At 40.8% G+C, this 24,405-nt stretch overlaps 2 protein-coding genes across 2 annotated transcripts in view; one reads left to right on the top strand and one right to left on the bottom strand.

Moving 5' to 3' along the window:
* The first annotated feature begins 2,646 nt into the window (after positions 1-2,646).
* On the top strand, positions 2,647-8,644 carry LOC124261604. Its single transcript, XM_046695944.1, has 3 exons — positions 2,647-2,803; positions 5,327-5,532; positions 6,709-8,644. Exons 2-3 carry the CDS (start codon positions 5,328-5,330, stop codon positions 6,873-6,875), a joined length of 372 nt encoding a protein of 123 aa, XP_046551900.1. The 5' UTR covers positions 2,647-2,803; position 5,327; the 3' UTR covers positions 6,876-8,644.
* A 3,646-nt stretch (positions 8,645-12,290) lies between these two features.
* The window catches only part of LOC124261608 (membrane-associated protein Hem-like), a 42,929-nt gene continuing 30,814 nt past the window's right edge, over positions 12,291-24,405 (bottom strand). The window contains exons 12-19 of the mRNA XM_046695947.1: positions 23,761-23,781; positions 21,412-21,429; positions 19,741-19,825; positions 15,729-15,839; positions 14,814-14,926; positions 13,694-13,783; positions 12,591-12,693; positions 12,291-12,540 (exon numbers count right to left, since the gene is read on the bottom strand). Coding sequence (XP_046551903.1) covers positions 12,530-12,540; positions 12,591-12,693; positions 13,694-13,783; positions 14,814-14,926; positions 15,729-15,839; positions 19,741-19,825; positions 21,412-21,429; positions 23,761-23,781 — 552 coding nt within the window. The 3' untranslated portion in view covers positions 12,291-12,529. The remainder of the gene's footprint in view (positions 12,541-12,590; positions 12,694-13,693; positions 13,784-14,813; positions 14,927-15,728; positions 15,840-19,740; positions 19,826-21,411; positions 21,430-23,760; positions 23,782-24,405) is intronic.

Genomic DNA, 24,405 nt, shown 5'->3' with positions numbered 1-24,405 from the left:
ATTTGGCACAAAGGAAACCAACAATTTAAAAAAAACAGAAATATCCGAAGTATGAGTGTTACGAAGTTTTCCGAATGCTTGTCAATATACCGGTTTTCGATCAGCGTATCGCAATACGTATCGTTTTCATATCTGAACCGGTAAAAACCGGTAAACCGGTTATATTGCGCAGCCCTATCAATCACTGGAATGTCTGGTGTTCATTCGACTATTTATGCTGTCGTGTAGTTGGGATGTAGTTGCGGCGTCAGACAACAAACAAGACAAGATTATATGTAGGCCAGAGGGGGAACTGCATGTGTACCATTTCCTTCCTTGTTCTCACTGACATAGGTTCGGTGGGGTAGCCTAGTGGTTAAATCGTTCGCTCGCCGTGATGAAGACCCGGGTTCGATTCCCCACATGGGTACAATGTGTGAAGACCATTGCTGGTGTTCCCCGCTGTGATATTGCTGGACTACTGCAAAGGCGGCGTAAAACTAAACTCACTCACTCACTCTCACTGACATATTCATGTGACGATAACAACCACCTGTTGTCTAGTGGATAGAGCGTCTGCCCAGGGAACTGGAAGTCAGGGTGTCTATCTCTGCCACACCAACATACGTTAAAATGTGGTGCTTGTTGTTACTTTGCCCGACGGACAGCATAAACGGGATGGCACAAGGATCGGAAAACTGCGAGTTTGACTTGGATGTGCATGTACTGTGGCTTGTATATCCGTGGACTAGCACAATAAAATCATCGGTAGTCGGGACTTAAACAAGGAGACACACGTGCATTTACACGTGCAATACTCTTGAAAGCGACTTTATACCCCATTTCAATTCTGATTACACAATGCCACAAATAAATAAAAAAGTACTAGAATCTGTACTTTGCTAAGAATGTGTAATCCCAAATATAACATGTTTCCATTTCAATTTATCGATCGGATCATGCAGTGTGGTTGGGGAACGAAGTGTTTCTGTTTAAGTTTTAAAGCAAATTTAACTTACAAAATAAATACATGTAGCCGTGTTTTTTAGGTGTAGGCTAAACGCCAGTACAGTTGTATATATATTGTTTGGTGTTGGTTGTTTTTTATCATATGAAATATCGCAAACATAGAGACCCGTAAAGATCCGGATTAGAATTGTTCTTCAGCAACCCATGCTTGTCGAAATTGGTCACTAACGGGATCGGGTGGTCAGGTTCGCTGACTTGGTATCCCAATTGCGTAGATCGATGCCCAGGATGTTATCACTGGATTGTCCACACTCGATTATTTACAGACCGCCTCCATATAACTGAAATATTGCTGACAGCCACAAACCAACCAAAGCTAACTAATAATTCATATATTTTCAACTGATCAAACATGATAAAATCAGCTGAGAGGTATAGTATCTTTTGCTCCTCTGTATATATTAGTTGGTGGACGGATATTAAAGGATAGATAAATAAGTAGATGCTAATGCTGATCAATGACACTTGACACTTGACTGACTGACTGAGTTTGGTTTTACGCCGCTTTTAGCAATATTCCAGCTACATCACGGCGGGGGAACACCAGAAATGGGCTTCACACATTGTACCCATATGGGGATTCGAACCCGGGTCTTCGGCGTGACGAGCCAACGCTTTAACCACTAGGCTACCCCACCGCCCCTCATGACACTTGAAGAGCTGCAGGCACGGTACTGATGGCGAATACGCGTGGTCTTAAAGAATCGTAGAATTTCAGGACACGCCCTACAAAACATTTAGCTTAAAGGCAAACACTGCTACGTACGTAATTGTTTGTTTGGAAGGTCTGCGATTAGACCCACGTGGGATAGCCCCAAGACATGTACACACCTTCTTGCATAATGTCGACTTCAAAGGTGCGCTGAAACCTACCTATCACAGTATCTACCTCACCCCCCTCCGGGCTACCTGGTGACACAGGATGACCCTGTGAGAGGTTTTAGTGGGTACCATATTTTGTTATATGAGTGAAATGGTTAATGCGCTTGATATTATCTGGGTTATGAATAAATCCGCATAGTTATTACGTTAATGACAAAATATGTACATAAAAATGTCTGTATCATAACCTGGGATTTAAATTCTAAAAAGGTTTAAGATTGTTTGGGCATCATAGTAAATGTTCATTTTTTAAATTTTAAACTAAACTAAACTAAAATATATTAAACAATTTGTAAGCATTGAATTGTAACCATTGTGTCCTATGTATGATAAATGACGGTTCGTATTATTTTTTAAAGCAACATAATTATTGTTATTACTTAGATTGAGTTCAGGCAGTAAGCCACTGATTCCTGTGTGATATTTGTAATTTTGAAACCAATATGAAATTTTACGAAAAGCTAACAAGACACCACCTGAACCCGGATCGTATTGACGTAAGTTTCTCCTTACATCGACTTTTGATACTTGTTTCAGTGGAATTTTAGAAGTTGGGAACTACAATATAGGCAAACTTTATGGATAACATGCAGTCATCCCTGTTTGACAATCGTATAAATATCTGTATTGAACACCGTACTCACGAAATAAAAGAAGTTGTCACGAATAATGTTTGTCAATATTGACTTTTGAGACATTTGCCTATCCACTAATCCATTTACAGATACGTGCCGCACTGTCGCGAGTTCAGCGACATCCGTGACTCACCTGTACACACCTTTGCGCATGCGCAGTTGTTGAATTACCTGAATGTTTGAAGTTTTGGGGAAGGGATTTCTCATCTGATGCTGAACTTCTTTTTACTGTAACGACGAACACAACATTTACATACTTAGGACAACCTTTAAGCAAGGTAAGTGAGGAATAATATTTGAGACGATCTACCTGTAATTACTCTAAATCACACCTGGCACTGATGACCTATTTTGTGTGTTTTGATCATCGGTATTCGGCCATGGTTGTATTAGGAATGCGACACTTCCTATTGGAAAACTACATCGTTTACACGTTTCTGTTGATGATTACTGATCGACCCGAGGAAATATTTAATTAATAATATCTGATCTTATTAATAATGCTACTTACTGTCCGTACCTTACAGGTTGAAGTTTAAACAGATCATGTTCAAAAGGCGATAGACTGGACAAAATACATATTTCACCCTTTTGATGCCCCTAATTACAATGTAAAGGGCTGAATTTGTCTGTGTTATAGTCATCACAGTAGTGTTTGTGGGTTTTTACGTTAACAGGGTAGATATATGTTTAGTCAGATTTGTCAGTTCTGATGTCAAGACCTTCGCAACCCAAGTCTAAGAATGGCCTCTCTTTCATTGTCCGTGGTGTAGTGGTTAGAGCGTCAGCTCGGAGAGCGGAAGGTCGCGGGTTCGATCCCCGACCGCGTCATACCAAAAGACGTTAAAATATGGTACTTATTGGTCCCTGCCTGGCGCTCGGCATTAATGGGTACAAGGACTGGTCGGCTCGGAGTCAGTATAATGTGTCTGAGTGGGGTATCCATGCTTCACTGCGGCATGGTATCTCAGTGGGCTAGCACTATAAAACCAGCTTCAGTCTGGGCTAGTACAAGCAGCCGCACATACACACACACACGCATGCACATCGTCATATGAGCGAAATATTCTCAAGCACGACGTTAAATCCAATTTCACCTCACCTCACCTCTTTCATAGTAATTACCAGCACGACAAGGGTGAACTCCAGTTGTTTTTCATATGGTCTCAGATAAATCCTTGTGATAAAAGAATATTTTTTGTAACTGTAATTTTATAAATTGGTACATTGTTTAGAATATCAAGTAGTACCTTTGGTGGGACAAGAGTGGTTTGGGTGAGAGTAATAGTTGTTTGTTTCCTGGCTTCGGCCCTGAACTAATCACATCCATCAGCAGCCCTGTCCTCCAGCAGGGAGAGGCCTACATGTTAACAGAATAATATTTCACAGACATTGAGGAAGTGTTAGTTGAAACATGTCTGAATCAAATGAAAAGGGTGGGGTGGAGAAACACGGAAATAAAGATTGTGTTGTTAAGCGTCCGTTTTTTTGCTTTTTCGTAAATTGTGCAACCTTAATTAAAAAATGAGTGACACAACACTATCTGCTTGTCTGTTCAAGCAATGCTGTGTTAGGAAATGAATCGATGCGGTAGATTACAAAAATGGGTACAGCTTAAACACAATTCTATATGGAAATAGTGAAATATTTGATCTCGATAACCTAGCTATCTTAAAATCTGTTTGCCTCTTCATCACTGCTTCTTGTAGATTTGGTACCCAAATATGGTTGAAGAACTGTAAGCTTCAAGAATTATATCAGTTGTAATAATGAAATTGCTGTTGAAATATTAATTATCACCTGACTGTAGATTAACCTTGTGGTTTGTCATGTGATTACTAGCATCCGGTATGATAATTTTGGTTTATTTATCTTTGTAAATTGTATTGGAACGGCATTAATATAAGCTTGTAGCTTGTTTGCCAATCCATTCATTTTATGAATAAATACGTTTAAACCAAATGAGTGATGATACTATCATGGACTTTAAATATAAACATAGGTTTTGAGTAAGTTAGATATAAATGTTTGACAATATTTGTTAATATATTAACTATCAAAATGAACTATTCTTCCAGATTGCCTAAATACAAAACTTTAAATACTTTGTCACATAAATCTAGCATTCAATATATTATCGGTATTGGTATAATGTTCAATCTAATTACAATATTTCATTTAAGGTGTCGTGCAAGGTATGACTTAAATGTCAGTGCTAACAAACTTTAGTCCCCATAGTTCAACTATAAAAACATAACCCTAAACATTGCTAAAACAACATTGTTGACACCAATTTAAGTCTGCTCTATTGTTTAAGTCTAGACAGCAGCCTAATTGCCAAGAGCTAATCAACAAACAATAGATGTCACTTGCCAACTAATTAGTTTCAAGGGAGTCACATGTTTAGCTTCCAAATAGGTTAAAACCTTATAATAACAAACTTTCAAATACATGTTAATCCCCAATATGTTTACTAATAGCTCATTTGTGACAATTGTTTTTGTTAGCACTGCAAATACCTAACCCCCTATTTAAATTCTTCCATTTCAAGTTTAGGTCTCTCACTAGAGTCTTAGTGACCACTGCTGTGATATTGCTGGAATATTGCTTAAAAGTGGCATAAAACCGCACTCACTCACTCGGTGATACCAGTTTGTGGGGGTTTCAGATGAGGGAAAGTGTTTCAGCCTTCATCACTTTGGAATTCCGCCTCTCATGACTTTGAGATAATTGCAATTATCAGGACATTTAGCATTTCAGTCATCCACAACCCAGTGTTCTAATTCAGCAACATATTTCAGCATGACGACCCCGACCCCCGGAGACAATGCTGAGATCTACCGCACGACATCGAAGCAGGTGCTTGTGACACGTGACCCAGTCTTGTCCCACCCAGCGATCTATCAGGGTCATTACATCGGACCCAAGCCCCACTCCTACATGCCCTTGGCCATTGTTGTGACCATCCTGAACCCACTTATTGGACCCTTCGCCATCTTCTTTGCATGTAAGTATTCCAATTCAATTCTTTATTCATGTGAATGTGAATGATACAACGTTATACATCAGCAGCGTTGAAACTGCAGTGACCACGATTGTTAATAGAAAATGAACATGGCAAGATTTCTTAAGGCCAGAGGAGTACCATTACACACCGGTTAAATTTCCACAAGGTTGGAAGAGTGAAAACATCACCAGGGATATGTATATCATCATAAAGGGCCGTTCATAATTTATGGCTAGGGGGTGATGATGATTTTAAGGGGGGTCACCCATTTTGTTCTGGCGAGGTAGGGGGGCAGGGTCATCAATTTTGTACATGTGTACTAGGAGGGTCATCAATTTTGTACATAAAAATATTTAAAAATTAGGCTTACAAAATATGGGGAGGGTCATTGATTTTGTACATGACATGCAGGGGGGTCACTTACTTTATACATAAATTATAGGGGGGTCAGTCACACTGTACATGCTTCTCCATAAAAGTCATCATCACCCCTAGCCATAAATTATGAACGGTCCCAAAGCAGTACATATCAATAAGAAGTGGTACTTATTTTTTACATAGTTACAGGAACACATTTCACACAATCTTACGTTTTTTGGTGTGTTTATATCTACCAGTTTCTATATTTCCATAATTTAAAAGCTGCTTGGAAACAAGGCCTGTGTTTTCTTGTTTTAAAATATGCCCTCAATTTTGAAAGGAACAATGCTATGTTTGATGTACAATATGTCCATTTTGAACAACTTATTAAGTATTTTCAATATGAGTTAATCATGATGATCAGTTACTTGTCTGTGAATGTCTTGACAAACCTGCTTGTGAAACAGATTTGGAATTACAATTGTAAAAAAGGTTTCATTGATGTTCAAATTTATATCTATCAGTAGATGATGTATCTTGTACATGCGATGATCTTCTGTTACGCGTAAAAGTGACTACCTAAAAGGGGGTCACTCATTAGCGTGACTGTCTGAGGCAGACCACAGATAGGGAAATTCTGCATGTCACACAAAAAGGTCTCTAAAAGTGTTATTTATGAAAATTAAATAACAAAATGTAGTACGCTCATTGATTGAAGCCCATTTCTGTTGTCCCTTGCCATGATAATATAATTGCTGGAATATTGCTAAAGGCAGCATAAAACCACACTCACTCATCAAACGTTTTTGTTTTCAGACATGTCGGTCAGAGCTTATGGACAAGGTGACCTCAAGTACTCCAACAAGTGGTCCCAGTATGCGTTTATGATGGGGATGATCACGATTGTAGCCTCCGTCCTCATCTACATCACCATCGGCTTCGCTCTCAGTCCTATAGGCATCAGGGGAAGTCACACTCTGTGAGTGCTAAATGAAATGTGTATAGCGTGTATATATTGACGTAGACATCATTGAGGAGAAATCAATATTTTGTACAAGGTTTTACAACACTGACGGTCCAGATGATCCACAAATAAAAGTTTCAATGGTCCCTGTAGAAATATGAGGGGTAAAATAATGAAATAGTGTACAGTCCTTTTAACAATGGCGCTCTAATATGAACATTCATCTTGTCAAGAAATAGGTACATTGAATGGTATTGTGCATTGAGAGGGACACGATTATGTATCTTTTCTGCTTCAACTGTACACATTTATGTACTAGATGTACATTTCCTGTTTATATAATCACTGGTTGTAGATATTGGCTCAACCCAGAATAATAGATTCACTAATTTAGTGACGCTGTAAGGTTTGACCCATTTTTTCACATAATGAAGAATTTTAGTTTGTCCTGATTTTAACTTGTGTGATGTAAGGTAAAGCAGTTGTGTACATCCTCTTGTTTTTTAATTGTCAGTAACTCATTGAGTGTTACCATGGTTACTACACAACAGATTTTAATTGAAATCAAGATAAGAATTGATATCAATTGATTTTTGTGCCTGTAAGCTTATTTATTCTTTAATACGATCCCTGAAAATTCTAAGGATGGTTAATTTTCTTTTGTCACAATACCATGATGCTGGAAACAAATAATTAAGAAATATTTGATGATAATATCTCAAGAAAGATCTCTTGAAATATGTGTGTCATTCAAACAGAGCATTATTTTACTTTTTACGAAAAACACTCCTGTCCTAACACAGAATTAATGATTATATATTGTTAATGTGAAAGATATATGTTGATTTCATACTGGACACAAAGTTAACATCAATGACCATTATCACAATCGATCTTGCCAAGAGTTAACACCACTGCTTTGAGAATGGAGCAATCACTAAATGACCTTGTGATACTCCAGTTAGTCATGACATTTTCCTAACACCTTGTTTTGTTTGATACAGAACTGCATGTATATTTATGATGTATGTTACCACTAACAAACATATTAATCACTTTAATGTACATAAACAAGTTTTTGTATTTTATTTTGTGTATTTCATTAACATCCTTTCTTGACCATGTTGACATTTATAGTCATGAATTGTTTTGTAAGCTAGTTTTACACAGTGCTTTGTATTTTGTGTATATATTCCTCAGTTTAACTGTTATCATACACAACATTTGTCCAAGAGTATCATGCAGTGTCATACAGTTTCCTTTTTTTTAAGCTTGAATTCAGCAAGCAATACTTGTAAGTGTGAGGAGATGATTCCTTCAGTTATTTTCATTCAGTAATCATGGTAACTTGCAGCCTTTTTAGTTACTTATCGACTTAAGACTTGAAATTTCATCCAAGGAATCTGACAGAAAATATAATATTTTATGTCCAGTATGGGCTCGTCTTGTGAAATGTTCTTCAAATGTAGCGATATGGACAGCCCACCGAGCAAAAGCATCAGGATCCACCGATTGTGGTTTGGATTCCAGATTTGTATCCTCTGTTGGCAACATTCCCTTGCCTGTGTTCACCAAAGTCTAAAATCCCTGGCTTTCTCTTTCCGTCAAGGGGCCATCATTTGATCAGTTGTATCATCCTCGCAATAATCACTGTAGACCACTGTAGCAATGATCTTTTCACATTCCGTGCCTTCACAATCGTTTTGTCAGATCTGTACAAGTCCCATGTAATTGTCCATTGTCAGGGATAATAGACTGATATTGTAAATAAAATATATCCTTATATAACTCCACTGTGTTTGTTTGTATGTGCAAATGGTTTACACCACCTTCATATTTTGGTGTTTAGTAACCCATGCTTGTCATTAAAGGAGACTGATAGATCGGTTGGTCAGACTCAAGGCACATGCATGTCACATATCCATACTGTGTTGATGGATGCTTGTGTAGTCAATGGTGGCGGTCTGGAAATAATCGAGTCTGGACCAGACAATCCAGTGATCAACAGCATGAGCATCGATCTGCGCAATTGGGAACCGATGACATGTGTCAACCAAGTCAGCGAGCCTGACCACCCTGATCCCGTAAGTCGTCTCTTACGACAAGCATGGGTCACTGAAGCATCAGCAAGAGCCACAAAATGAGTTCTGCATATTCTACCCATGTGGGTTTTGAACCCATGTATTTGATTTGCCGAGTGAATGCTTTAACCATTATGCTACCTCACTGCCCTGATTTATGTGAGTAGATGACCTGGGGGTAACTCATGATTGTTCAGAAATGGGGATCAGGTGGTCAAAATGGCTGTGAAGTATGGTCATGACCTTGACCACCCTGGACATCCAAGGGAGACAACACAGCCCTCAGCGTTGGGCCATGTGAAACTGCAAACTCAGAATACATTCCATCATGAAAGTGTTCAATTAATTTCACAGTTTATTACAAAAGTTCATGACATATGTACAAGTCGGTACATACAATAAATCTGCTAGAAAATCCTCGAGCTGACCAAGTCCAGGTGACATTAGCATGCACAACACCTTTGGAAAGAGAAAACACTTTTATGATAAGCACATGCACGATCAACTGGGCTGACAGTAATTGTTGGTTTGCTATTTACACTAAGAGTCAATCTACAGTCAGAGTATCACCTACACAGGCAAGGAAGAAGGAACCGGTTTCAGCATATAACACAAGAAGGTGTGGATTTCTCCTTTGCCTCATCTTCACCAATGACATCCAAGTGCTGATAATCCACTTCATATATTACTGTAGTAATATGGAGATGTTCCTAATGCTCAACCACTGTTCACTTACAGAAATAGACTTACTGAGTTTTGGTTTTACGCCGCTTTTAGCAATATTCCAGCAACATCATGGCGAGGGACACCAGAAATGGGCTTCACACATTCTACCCATGTGGGGATTCGAACCCGGGTCCTCAGTGTGACGAGCCAACGCTTTAACCACTAGGCTACCCCACCGCCCCTACAGATATAGAACATCCACACAACATAGTTACATATTCAACTTTTAAATGACAGTCTTAGTACTCTATTTAAAACAAATCCAGATTCAGATCTTGGTGCAACATTTTTATAAAATTGGTGGCAAAACATTTTTATAAATTTGCCGAAAAAAATAATGTTTTTCCTTCCACAAAGTCTGTTAACTCCGGAAATGAAAAATAAATTTAAAAGCTGTTGGTGTCATGAAGTGAATCCCTTCAAAACACAAGGTCAACAATACTTAACATGATCAGCAGAATGAATAAGTTATCAATATATTAATAATATTTTTACTGTCCCCATATGGAGTTAGGAACTAACCTCGGACATGTTAGCTCAAACGATTACGATAAAGAGATCTATATGATAAATAATATCATCTATAAACATAACACTAGGAGTTGGATCATGCTGCTCTGTCTCCGCAGCAGGGAGGAGAAAGGCTGGCAAGACAAACATGTAGAGGATGTGATGAGAACATTGGGCCCATGAAAGAATCCACGGGTAGAAATTCCACGTTTCTTCAGCAGATGTTCTCAAATTTGTTTCATTTGAAAAAAACACTGTAAAAATTGGTTTCCTACAGAAATAGAACCATGGACTTATACACAAATATTATCATAAAAAGTAAATGCAAGCATAAGCATAATAAATGGGACAAAGGACTTCAAAATGCAATGCTTCGCTTCAGTATGGTGTCAATGTGTCAGTTTCACGGATGTTTGTGCATAAGGTAATAAAGTATACAATACAAATTGTTGATAGTAACAAAATAGCTCCTCATTGCTGAGCTGGGACCGAACAAATGCCCTTGGTGAATATGTTTTTTATTGACATATCTCATACTGACCTGTTGTATAAGTACTTCTCCAGATGGTACTGGAGGCAATGAATGTGTGAGGTCAAGGTCAAGGACTAGTATTATTACAGGATATCAACCGAATGTGCGTTCAAGGCCCAAGTCATCATGGCCCAGCTGAATATATGGGTGCGTGACCCAAAGTGATGAACTTCGTAGAAAGTTTTCACTTTTACTCAATACCACATGCACTATTATGATGCTGATGGACCAAGTATCTCCATCAGGCTGAAACGGGAATAGAACCCACGACAAATGGATCCAGAGAACAAAGGGAGGTAACTCTGACTCATAAGGAAATAAGGTAAGTATAAAAATATGAAAATGGTTCACATGCAAGGCAAGTCGATTCTGCCTAAAGTACTAGTACAATATACAATCAGATCATGAAATAATACAAATACATTCACAATATTTTCCTCAATTATGAAGAAACATTATTCATTTTACTTCTGCATATCCCAATTGTCCAGATCATATCATAGCACAAGTCATCTGACTAGGGTCCATCTGTTAAGTCTCATTGGAACAAAGCTATACTTCATACTTCATACTATGTACTAGTATTTGTAAATCATTTAACACCTCACAGTAAAATCACTCCCTGATATTGGATTAATATGAATACCAACTGTGCTCCATTCATTTAACTACCTGTGTCCTAGACATTAACTACCCGTGTCCTAGATATTTAACCATCTGTGTCCTAGACAGTTAACTACCTGTGTCCTAGATATTTAACCATCTGTGTCCTAGACATTTAACCACCTGTGTCCTAGACATTTAACCACCTGTGTCCTAGACATTTAACTACCTGTGTCCTAGACCTGTGTCCTTGACATTTAACTACCTGTGTCCTAGATATTTAACCATCTGTGTCCTAGACAGTTAATCACCTGTGTCCTAGACATTTAACCACCTGTGTCCTAGTAGTTTAATGACCTGGTACCTTTGTTCCAGACATTCTGCACAGTAAACAAGACTTTTTACTAGGTAATGCTGATTCACAAAGACAGTGATCTCCCTACTTAAATTCTTTGACAGCTTGGATTGCAGCGTTCATATATCCCCAGCAACAGACTCTCCACAAGGACAAGGTCATCCCACCTGTCTGGATGGACCACGGTAGCAACATCCTCAACACCACCAGCATCTCATATGTACATTCAGGTGGATGCAACCAACACCGCATCATCAGTTGCGATAGAATCTGAATATGGAATCACACAAATGTGAATCTAAACCCAAATTTACACTTTCTACAGCTTTTAGATTTTGCTTGGTTACTGAGCAAGGGAGAAGGCCTATCAATGGGAAATGCTTCTGTTATCCTGAACCACTGAATGTTTCTCAGTCACATAGATCGGTCCTCGTTTCAAGTGTTCCTCATTCCGCACAATCTTAAATTGATTGTCACTTGTTGACATCTTGTATACCCCACATTAGGTGGAATAAATCAGTTATCGCCTGCAGACGTCTTGTACTCTGAGTGGTAAGTGGAATAAATCAGTTATCGCCTGCAGACGTCTTGTACTCTGAGTGGTAAGTGGAATAAATCAGTTATCGCCTGCAGATGTCTTGTACTCGGAGTGGTAGGTGGAATAAATCAGTTATCGCCTGCAGACGTCTTGTACTCTGAGTGGTAGGTGGAATAAATCAGTTATCTCCTGCAGATGTCTTGTACTCTGAGTGGTAGGTGGAATATATCAGTTATCGCCTGCAGGCATCTTGTACTCTCAGTGGTAGGTGGAATATATCAGTTATCGCCTGCAGATGTCTTGTACTCTGAGTGGTAGGTGGAATAAATCAGTTATCGCCTGCAGGCATCTTGTACTCTCAGTGGTAGGTGGAATAAATCAGTTATCGCCTGCAGATGTCTTGTATACAGAGTGATAGGCATTTCTCAACAGGGCATAGGGGAAGCATGACTCCAGCAGATCCATTGTCAGGAATGGTGATTCTTGCACAATCTGAAACAAAACATGTTCATGAAGCAAGCTCACTATAAATTGAAAAGCATGCCATATTTACAAACTGTGAAGAGGTGAAAAATATACTATTCTAATTTCCTCTAAATTCCAACGTAGAGTACTATAGTACTGTCGGAAATAGAAAAAACATTTGATTTTACAACAGGTAGTTATATGTAGTGTGAAATATCTGTTTAAGTTCGGCCTAACTAGTCTCAGTGGGAGGGAGATAGGAAATGTTAAAGAAGGATTTTACTGAGGAGAGATTAAGCATTAGAAATGAGCAATGAGGTTTTTTCAAAGACTGAAGCGACTTATTTGGAGCAGACCATGGCTTTATGCAAATTAGTGTGCGATGATATTGTATAACAAATGACACTTTTGAATATCTATTATGAAATTAGACTTAGTTTTATTATAAACTATAGCAGGCGTAAAAATAACAACTTTAATACTGAAACTATTAAGGAGATAGATACCATTGAGTCTCACTATCACTATAAAAAGAAACAGGTAGGAGGGTCATCTCAAAAGCAACACCGAGGCGGGTGTTGCTGACAGTAGTTAAGGGTCGGGCTTGGTGATAGAGTCATTAGCTACGATTAGATAATCAATAGAGACATATTCAATACACATGAAAAGCATAAAATATATCTGAGATGACCCCTTGTGTTTGTGGGCGGCATGTGCATTTCATGCATTTCCGTATTTTTTCTAAGTTTAGCCCGATTTTACGAAAGTAAAGTACTAGGACCTTTTCTGTCCTGAAATCATTACACCAAGGAAAAGCATAGAAGACAGGCATGGGGTGATGGAGACCTATTCTGATTACTCTCTGAGGGAGCAAGGACAGCGTGAAAGGATCTGTTCTATACTGGAATGGGGACACAGAGTAAAGAAGCATGTTGACAAGGGTAGTTTAGTGCTGGAATGCTGGGATGATGTCACAGATTCACAGTATTGTGAGACACTGAAGTGGCAAACACGTGTCGGTACCCACCAGGTCCAGCAGCAGGTAGACAGACTCTCTCTGTTTGATGGACTCCTTGTCCTGCTCCTGGCCCAGACGCAGCAGACTTGAGGACGCCAGCTGAAGCAGACGTCACACAGTCAGCAACATGACATAGATATATAAGTGGTGGTGGTGGTGGTGGTGGTGGAATTGGGTTTAACGTCGTGCTTGAGAATATTTCGCTCATATGACGACATGCATGCGTGTGTATGTGTAAGTGCGGCTGCTTGTACTAGCCCAGACTGAAGCTGGTTTTATAGTGCTAGCCCACTGTGATACCATGCCGCAGTGAAGCATGAATACCCCACTCAGACACATTATACTGACTCCGAGCCGACCAGTCCTTGATGTACCCGTTTATGCCGAGCGCCAGGCAGGGACCAACAAGTACCATATTTTAACGTCTTTTGGTATGACGCGGTCGGGGATCGAACCCGCGACCTTCCGCTCACCAGGCGGACGCTCTAACCACTACACCACGGAGGCGGTCAGATATATAAGTGAGAAGATAATAAAAAGGGACATACTTTATGGATGAGAACTTCTTTATATATATATATAGGAATGATCTGCTCTGTTGGTTTATCAGTTCATTGTAAGCAGATGGGATGAGATATCCTTGATCTCTGTTGATTGGGGGATTGTGTCTGTGGATTTGAACTTCTTCTGCAAGTTTTCTTTTGGTGAAGTCCTGGAGTTTGGACAGTTGATGATATGGTCTGATATTGCTGATTTTCGGTCTGATTTTGTGGTAGATGATAAGTGTTCTGTGATTCTGATATTTATGGGCCGAGAGGTTTCCCTTACAGAGGCCTCGCCAATCAAAATGCCAGTCAAAAAGATCAAACAAATATTGAGTGAGTTACTGAGAGAGTTGCCTTTAATGTTGCTTGGAACACTATTTCAGCCATGTAATGATCGGATACACCACATGTAATTTAGAACTTCACCGAACAGACATTGTTCAAAACTCACGCTATCAGATGCCATATGACAGGAAAATAAAAATATTTTTATCTTTTAAAGGTAAGAACAGGTGTTAATCAACAAGCAAACAGCTATTGCCTGAAGTAATACAAACATGACATGTTAGTTCACAGACACTTACTGCCAGGAATTCCTTCAACCGGTCCTCAACGTCTCCAGGTCCGTAGATGGTGAACAGAGCCCCCGCCAGTGAGTTGATGGCCTTGGCCAAGCAGTGGCTGTTGTTTCGATGACCTGATATATATTGGTCAATAAGTTCAGTAATGCAGGAGGACTGTCTATGTAACAGGTACTCATAACCGGTTAGTAATAATAGTTAGTAGCATTTGGGCACAACTGAAAAACTATGTGTGGTCTCATATCAGTCTCCTCATTGTCCAGTCTTCATAGTGAGTGAGTGAGTGAGTTTGGTTTTACGCCGCTTTTAGCAATATTCCAGCAACATCACGGCGGAGACAGCAGAAATGGGATCCCCACATTGTACCCATGTGGGGATTCGAACCCGGGTCGGCGTGACGAGCCAACGCTTTAACCACTAGACTACCCCACTGCCCCTGGTCTCCAAAGAGGTTGTGGAGTAGCCTAGAGGTTAAAGGGTTCGCTCATCATGTGGAAGACACACGATCGATTCCCCACATGGGTACAATGTGTGTAGCTCATTTCTGGTGTCCCCATCGTGATTTTGCAGAAATATTGCTAAAAATCAGCGTAAAACCAAACTCACTCACTCACTCCGGTCATATGGTGTTTCATGCCTTAGATATGGTCCAACAATGGGCTTCTATCTAAACATGAAGCCATCTACAGACCAATGAAGTCTACGTCACAGTGAGATAAACATCCTATATATATACACACTGTTACATTGTAATACATATTAGACTCATATTCAATGATGTCATGGTAAATAAAGACAGATCTACTTCCACTGCAATGTGTATCTCTGGTAATGAAGGGAGGCAACTCTGTACAGCATATTGTCATGCCTCAGAAGACACTAGACTTGCAGATAGACTTGATGTGGGAGTTCACTGACCTTCCAAGTGAGCCCTGTACTTGGCTGCGTCCCCCTTGGCCAGTTTGGGGATGGACACTGCGATAAACACCATCAGCAGACAGGCCAGGGAGTACTCATCCTCGGCATGCTCTGAAACAGTGAATGAGGGGCTGAATGGTGGGTGAGTGAGTGAGGTGAGGTGAGGTGAAATTGGGTTTAACGTCGTGCTTGAGAATATTTTGCTCATATGACGATGTGCATGCATGTGTATGTGTATGTGCAGCTGCTTGTACTAGCCCAGACTTAAGCTGGTTTTATAGTGCTAGCCCACTGAGATACCATGTCGCAGTGAAGCATGAATAAACTCAGACAGTCTGACCAGTCCTTGTTGTACCCATTAATGCCGAGCCAGGCAGGGACCAACAAGGACCATATTTTAACGTCTTTTGGTATGACGCAGTGAGGGGATCGAAATACGACCTTCTGCTCTCCGAGGGAAGCTGTAACCACTGGAGGCAGGGTCAGGTGAGTGAGTGAGTGAATGGAGGTGAGTGAGTGAGTGGAGGTGAGTGGTGAGTGAATGGTAGGTGAGTGAGTGAGTGAGTGAATGGTAGGTGAGTGAGTGAATGGTGAGGTGAATGTTAGGTGAGTGAGTGAGTGAATGTTAGGTGAGTGAGTGAATGGTAGGTGAGTGTGAGTGAATGGAAGGTGAGGAGTGAGTGAATGGAAGGTGGAGTGAGTGAATGGAAGGTGGTGAGTGAGTGAATGGTAGGTGAGTGAGTGAATGGTAGGTGAGTGAGTGAGTGAATGTGGAATGAAGGTGAGGTGAGTGAGTGAATGGTAGGTGAGTGAGTGAATGGGAGGTGAGGTGGAGTGAGTGAGTGGTGGGTGAGTGAGTGAGTGAATGGTAGGTGAGTGAGTGAATGGAAGGTGAGTGAGTGAATGGAAGGTGAGTGAGTGAATGGAAGGTGAGTGAGTGAATGGTAGGTGAGTGAGTGAATGGAAGGTGGAGTGAGTGAATGGAAGGTGAGTGAGAGTGAATGGTAGGTGAGTGAGTGAGTGAATGGAAGGTGAGTGAGTGAGTGAATGGTAGGTGGAGTGAGTGAATGGTAGGTGAGTGAGTGAGTGAATGGTAGGTGAGTGAGTGAATGTTAGGTGAGTGAGTGAATGGAAGGTGAGTGAGTGAGTGAATGGTAGGTGAGTGGTGAGTGAATGGTAGGTGAGTGAGTGAATGGAAGGTGAGTGAGTGAGTGAATGGAAGGTGAGTGAGTGAGTGAATGGTAGGTGATGAGGTGAGTGATGGTGAATGGAAGGTGAGTGAGTGAGTGAATGGTAGGTGAGGTGAGTGAGGTGAATGGTAGGTGAAGTGAGTGAGTGAGTGAATGGAAGGTGAGTGAGTGAATGGTAGGTGGGAGTGAGTGAATGGAAGGTGAGTGAGTGAATGGTAGGTGAGTGAGTGAATGGAAGGTGAGTGAGTGAATGGTAGGTGAGTGAGTGAGTGAATGGAAGGTGAGTGAGTGAATGGTAGGTGAGTGAGTGAATGGTAGGTGAGTGAGTGAGTGAATGGTAGGTGAGGTGAGTGAATGGTAGGTGAGTGAGTGAGTGGAATGGTAGATGGTGGTGAGTGAGTGAATGGTAGGTGAGTGAGTGAATGGTAGGTGAGTGAGTGAATGGAAGGTGAGTGAGTGAATGGTAGGTGAGTGTGAATGGAGCGTAGAGGTGAGAATGTAGGTGAGTGAATGGAAGGTGAGTGGGAGTGAGTGAATGGAAGGTGTAGTGAGTGAATGGTAGGTGAGTGAGTGAGTGAATGGTGAGGTGAGTGAGTGAGTGAATGGTATTTCAGTGAGTGTGAGTGAATGGTAAAGGTGAGGTGAGGTGAGTGACAACATCTAGGTGAGGAAAAGATGAACATCAACCAAGGTGAGCTATCGGGATTCTATTGGTTGTGGGCAATGGTGAAATGTAAGTGAATGGTAGTGGTGGTGAGTGAATGGAAGGTGAGTGAGTGAGTGAATGGACTCTGTGGTGAAGTGTGAATGGTAGGTGAGTGAGTGAGTGGAGGTGAGTGGTGAATGGTGGTAGGTGAGTGAAGGTGGTGAGTGAATAGTAGGTGAGTGAGTGAATGGTAGGTGAGTGAGAATGGTGAGTGAGTGAGTGAATGGTAGGTGAGTGAATGGTAGGTGAGTGAGTGAGTGAATGGAAGGTGAGTGAGAATGAATGGAAGGTGAGGTGATGGTGAGTGAGTGAATGGTAGGTGAGTGAGTGAAGGTGAGGTAGGTGAGGTGAGTGAGTGAATGGAAGGTGAGTGAGTGAGTGAATGGTAGGTGAGTGAGTGGAAGGTGGTGTAGGGAAGTGAGTGAATAGTAGTAGGTGAGTGAATGAGGTGGAGTGTGAGTGTAGGCAAATGGAGTTGAGATGGTTAATGGTAGGTAGGTGAGTGAGTGAATGCTAGGGGGTGAGTGAAAGCTGAGTGAGTGTTGATGCCACATCCAGCAGTATTTCAGCCATGTGACATCAGTCTGTAAATACCAAATAATTGAACCAGACAATCTGTGACTGACAACATCTACATGACTTGGAAAAGATGACATGCATCAACCAAGCCAGACAGCTATCTGATTCTATTGGTTGTAGTTTGGCAATCATTGATGAGTGAGATGAATGTAACAATATATCAGTCATGAACAGGAGAGTGAGGCAGAAAGCCCAAAGTGATGCCGACAGATACAACCCTTCATGGTAGGTGACTCTGTGATACAAGTGAATGAATGGTAGGTGAGTGGTGAGTGAGATGAGTGGTGAGTGAGGTGAGTGAGTGAATGGTAGGTGAGGTGAGTGAGTGAGTGAGTGAGTAGGTGGTGAGTGAGTGAATGGTGAGTGAATGGTGAGTGAATAGTGAGTGAAGTGAGTGAGGTGAAGTAGTGAATGGTAGTGTGAGTGAGTGAATGGTAGGTGAGTGAGTGAATGGTGAGGTGAGATGGTAGGTGTAGTGAGTGAGGAATGGTGAGTGAGTGAGAGTGAGTGAAGTAGGTGAGGTGAGGTGAGTGGAAGGTGAGTGGAGTGAATGGTGAGTGAGAGTGAATGGTAGGTGAGTGAGTGAGTGAATGGTAGGTGAGTGAGTGAGTGAGTGGTAGGTGAGTGAGTGAGTGAATGAAAGTAGGTGAGAGTGAGGTGAGAGTGAATGGTAGGCAAGTGAGTGAGTGAAGTGAAGGAAGATGTGAGTGAGTGAGTGAATGGTAGGGTGAGTGAGTGAGAGTGAGTGGTAGGTGAGTGAGTGAATGAATGGTAGGTGGTAGTGAGTGAATGGAAGGAGAGTGAGTGAATGGAAGGTGAGTGAGTGAGTGAATGTGAAGTGAGTGAGTGAGTGAGTGAGTGAATGGTAGGTGAGTGAGTGAGTGAATGGTAGGTGAGTGAGTGAGTGAATGGTAGGTGAGTGAGTGAATGGAAGGTGAGTGAGTGAGTGAATGGTAGGTGAGTGAGTGAATGGAAGGTGAGTGAGAGTGAATGTAGGTGAGTGAGTGAGTGAATGGTAGGTGAGTGATTGCATGAATGGTGGGTGGGTGAGTGTATTGTAGGCAAATGGTAGTTGAGAAAGGCGGTGATGCCGACAGATGGTAGGTGGGTGAGTGAGAAAGGTAGGTGAGTGAAAGCTGAGTGAGTGTTGATGCCACATCGAGCAATATTTCAGCCATGTGACATCAGTCTGTAAATACCAAATAATTGAACCAGACAATCTGTGACTGACAACATCTACATGACTTGGAAAAGATGACATGCATCAACCAAGCCAGCCAGCCATCTGATTCTATTGGTTGTAGTTTGGCAATCATTGATGAATGAACACGATAAATGTAACAATATATCAGTCATATCAACAGGAGAGGTTAGACGAAAGCCCAAAGTGATGCCGACAGATACAACCCTTCATCAGGGCAACTCTGTGATCCAAACCAAAGATCACAAGATTCTGGCATCACTAAGAGATGCAACTCACCATATAACATCTTGAAGCCTTAAGGCACTGTAACAACTAAAATAGCATGGTCCTCACCTGACTTGAGAGTTCGGAGGGCGTTGCAGAGCGTGGGGTCCACGGCACATGTCAAGCCAGCGGAAGACGCCAACTCATTGACAACCTGGGTATAATGTCATTTAATATTATTCATAGCATATGTTCATTCACAGCTTAAAGAAAATCTTCCTGTTTATACAAAAAGCTAAGTAAAATGCCATCCTTAACCCTCATGCACAAAACTCTTACCAGGTTTTGTCTATTTTATGCCCATATATAAGTACAGGAGTGATACTTATAGAACTAGGATTGACTTGTGCAAGAAACCCCTCATCTTGAATAACTAGTACATATTTCTCAAAGATACTAAGAAACATGAAGAATATCCTGATAAATATTTTGTTCAAAACTGCTACTGGGACTAAATAGTCATGTCTAACACTTATCAACACAATTTGCCGAACATTCAACACATTCTCTATTAAAAGTTCATATTTTCACAATTTTCATGAAAACCCTTATATGCCTCAAAGCTTCTGTAGGTGCAACTCTTCCATAGTCAACAGCATGTGACCCAATGTATGACACTGACTTGATCCGAGTTGTCAGCGAGTACTATCACATTTAGACATATTGTTTTCGTCCGAGGCTTTAAACAGCATCCTAGTTATTAAGGCACATCATAAAATATCGTATTGCCACAGCTGATATATGGTGAAAACTTGAAATCTTCTACTTAATAATTACAACATTGACAACAAGGACTTTTAATCCTTAATGGACCCTTATCAGATAAATCATAGCACCTGTACTGCCTTCCACTACAAATTAAGCGTGTCTCAAATATATCTTTTGTACATCAACAAAATTAAAGCTTGAAACACAGCCAGGTGTAACGCTTAATACATCGTTGAGTCATACGACTACAACTTACTTACAATATTGAGAAACCCACAGACATGGGGTCAACACAGTACCACAGATTTGCATCATAACATATATGTAAAAGGAAACATAAGCTAGACATCTTTCTCCAAGGCCTCCTCAAGCAGCTTGAAGATTGCTTGACATTACCAGGAGTTGCGTCTGTCAGGGTTGGCAAATGCATCTGAGGGTAATGCTAGATTCATCAAAGACATTGAGTGAGTGAGTTTGGTGTTATGACAGTTTTTCAGTGCCAGTTGTAAGAGGAAAATGCAATATTGAAAAGATTGTTGCACAATACATAATTGTGGTATATCTCATGGATAGCACAATGGTTGTGGATTGCTAAGTGGATAGCATTGGTTGTGGAATGTCAGCTGACAATAGGAGGAATATATTTGCAATCTCAAGATATACATTTCCCTGGGAGGCAATGGTTGCCTCAATATTTCATGGAGTTGTGGTAATTTTAACATCAGAATTAATTGATCAATGATTTACACATTCGACATAAATATGAATATACATTAATGATTGGCTTGAAATCAGTTTACAAAGAAGAGGAGACATCAAATTCTTCTTGACTAATGATCCTTTATCAACTCCCTGGATAGAAGCAAATCGAGCAAGTGGCAGATGAAACAAGAGGCAGAAGCCACAAGGAGCAGACGTAACAAGTGGCAGATGGAGGAAGAGGCAGACAGAAGAAGTGGCAGACGGAAGAAGAGGTTGATGGCAGGAGAGGATGATGTGTACATGATGATGTTGTAAAATAGCTGCACATACCTTGCTTTTGTCACTTTTCTATAATGAGAGTGAGTTAATTGGGTCTGACTCTTAGAACTTAGTGAAGATGACAATGATTTAGCATGTGACCACAGTTGAGAGTTGTCTGTGGGTCTTTCCATGTTTCTAGACTCGTGATCTCTAGCACCCAGTAGTGACCTATAGTGAGTTGTGTTTACACCATTTGAACAGTTTCTTAGTCTAATCAGTGTGTCAGCTTTTGTGTGACGAAGTCTACAAGACACCTGAAATGTATACCATTTAATGAAATCCAAGAGCAAAATGATTATTTTCCAGCCACGATATTGACATGCCTGACATCTGTAGCAGCTGACGTGGCATCCTGCTCTCAGTGACAACAGTGGATACAACATATGACAGAACACTGTCACTGGACCTATGTTGACAATGGCGTTCAGTCTAACGGCTGGTCAAGGCATACCAACATGTTTTGCAAAACACCACTGACCCAAATCAGCTGCAATGATTAGAATCAGAGCATCCATCCTGCTGTTGTGAAATATGGACAATCTTAATCATATCAATGTTTGAACAGACATATATCCATTAAAAGAATCCACAGAAGACATCTAATCTTTAATCTACCTGTGAAGGTCCGGGTTAGAATATACCTTCAGTAACCCATGCTTGTCGTAAGAGGCGACTAACGGGTCATCGGTTCCCAATCACTTGATTGTCTGGTCCAGACTCGATTATTTACAGACCGCCACCATATAGCTGGAATATTGCTGAGTGTGGCGTAAAACTAAACTCACTCACTCACTAGTCCTTAATCTAGTAACATCTGATACTAAGAATAGTCAAAGATTGCTACATCCAAGTACAATTTGTCTCTTCTGGGGTCTTCAGGTTCGGGAATCCTTTGACCATGAGGTCTTACATTTATGTGTTGAATACAGCAATAGTCCTACTTTATGACATGACCTTGTAGATAATCGAGTCAGGACCAAATAGTCGTAGGTTGGTTGGTGGGTTGTTTAACGCCGCACTCAGCAATATTCCAGCTATAGTACAGCAGTCTGTAAATAATCAAGCCTGGACCAGACAAACCAGTGATCAACAGCATAACATTAATCTATGCAGTTGGGATATGATGACATGTGTCAACCAAGTCAGCGAGCCTGATCGCCCTATCCCGTTATTAGTCTCTTACGACAAGCATGGGTTGCTGAAGGCCAAGTCTAATTTGGATCTTCACAGGTCAGGGCCAGGAAGACCAGCGATAGATGTTGCTTCTTTTGTTTAACACTGCACTGATCACTATTACTGTTTTGTGACAGAGGGTTGACTATACATGATAGTCTGAACCAAACGAGCCAGTGATTGATATGAAGCTCCCACACTGTATGCCACCAACAATCGAGTGACCCTCTGACCGAATCAGTCGCCTTGCATGACCAGCAAAGGTTGGTGGGGCCCTTGATAACATGGAAGCCCTTAGAGGGTACAGCTCCTTACAGGGCTCCTGTGTTCAGAGCGGAGGTTCCTGACTGACTGACTGACTGAGTTTGGTTTAACGCCGCTTTTAGCAATATTCCAGCAACATCACGGCGGGGGACACCAGAAATAGGCTTCACACAATGTACCCATGTGGGATTGAACCGGGTCCTGTGTTCAGTTAACCACTAGGCTACCGCCCTGCGGAGGTTCCTAAATACATTCAAACAGTTTGTCATCTTCCTTAGAGTGAGTGAGTTTAGTTTGACACCGCTTTTAGCAATATTCCAGCAATAGCATGGTGGAGGAAATGGGCTTTACACATTATACCCATGTGGGGAATCGAACCCGGGTCTTTGGCATGACGAGTGAACGCTGTAATCATTAGGCTATCCAATCTTCCTCAGAAACATTTCAAGTGCGGTACAGTGTCAGTCTTAAACCACTGTATTTGTGATTTTACCACAACAATGTGATCTTTCTCCTACATTACATAACGACAAGAACAACATCCAAACAACAACATCAAAGGATTCCTTCTGGAACAGGTGAGCTAAAGGCCAGTTATGTGGGGCTGAAAGTCCATCGTCATATTATATACAAAATAACTAACTACCATTAGATACACTCATCTGTCTACCCATCAGACAACAGCCATGTGATAGTAAGGTCATGCAAACTGGAAGAACCCAAATTATTCATAAATGACAATGAGAATACAAAATCATAATTTGTAACCAAACTTAAAAACGGAACACGAAATCCGACCAGAATAAAGTGAAGTACGTAAAACAATGTTGCACAGTGGTTGAGCAATGAGGATAACGAAAGAGTGAAAGAATTCTAAAACCAACGTCACACTCCAAAACACTCAGTAGGATTTGAACAAACCTGGATTTTCAAAGAGGCAGGCTGCAGCAAGGAATTAAACATTAGCAATATACCTCTCGCAAATATTCAAAAATCTAGGATTACGACTAGCTGGGGGAGCGAGGGGATGAGAGAGACTACTGGGCCTAGATTTTCGAAGCTCTCTTATCGCTAAGATAGTCGTAAGTTAATGTTAATGTATGGCACTTACGACTATCTTAGCGCTAAGAGAGCTTCGAAAATCTAGGCCCTGATGCTACTGGGACAAGGGAGATAACTCTATGGCGGGGAAATACAAGAGCTGTTCAAATGGGGGAGGGTGGGGTTTCATTATTTTCAGAACAAGCTTTTAAAGGTTGGTAATACAATTTACTACGATATATATTTTCCAACATTTTTTATTTGCTATTGAAGAAAAATAAGATCAGGAATGTTTTTGTGGGTTTGGCCTTGAAACTTGAAAAAAAGGCAGTTGGTTAAGTGAATTAGAACTATTCAAGAACTCTAACCATTTCCTTATTTATCAAATGAGAGTTTTTGAGGAGTACATGAATCAAGACTTCTGATTTTCTGCCTTCACACATGGTTTATTGTCAATATCAATAAAATCAGATGTTCGTGCTCGGTACCACTGGAATGGAAGTGGCCATTCTGTCACTAATACAG

The sequence above is a fragment of the Haliotis rubra genome, unplaced genomic scaffold, assembly GCF_003918875.1.
Source record: "Haliotis rubra isolate DU_JTF1 unplaced genomic scaffold, ASM391887v1 Scf800, whole genome shotgun sequence".
Lineage (NCBI taxonomy): Eukaryota > Metazoa > Mollusca > Gastropoda > Lepetellida > Haliotidae > Haliotis > Haliotis rubra.
Note: the sequence above shows the minus strand (reverse complement) of the source record. Positions and strands in the feature narration are given on the sequence as shown.

Excerpts from the sequence above, each read along its gene's own strand:
- LOC124261604 (XM_046695944.1), top strand. The coding sequence starts at position 5,328 with ATGACGACCCCGACCCCCGGAGACAATGCTGAGATCTACCGCACGACA. Across the intron at positions 5,533-6,708 it reads CTTCGCCATCTTCTTTGCAT|ACATGTCGGTCAGAGCTTAT; the intron begins GTAAGTATTCCA and ends TTTTGTTTTCAG.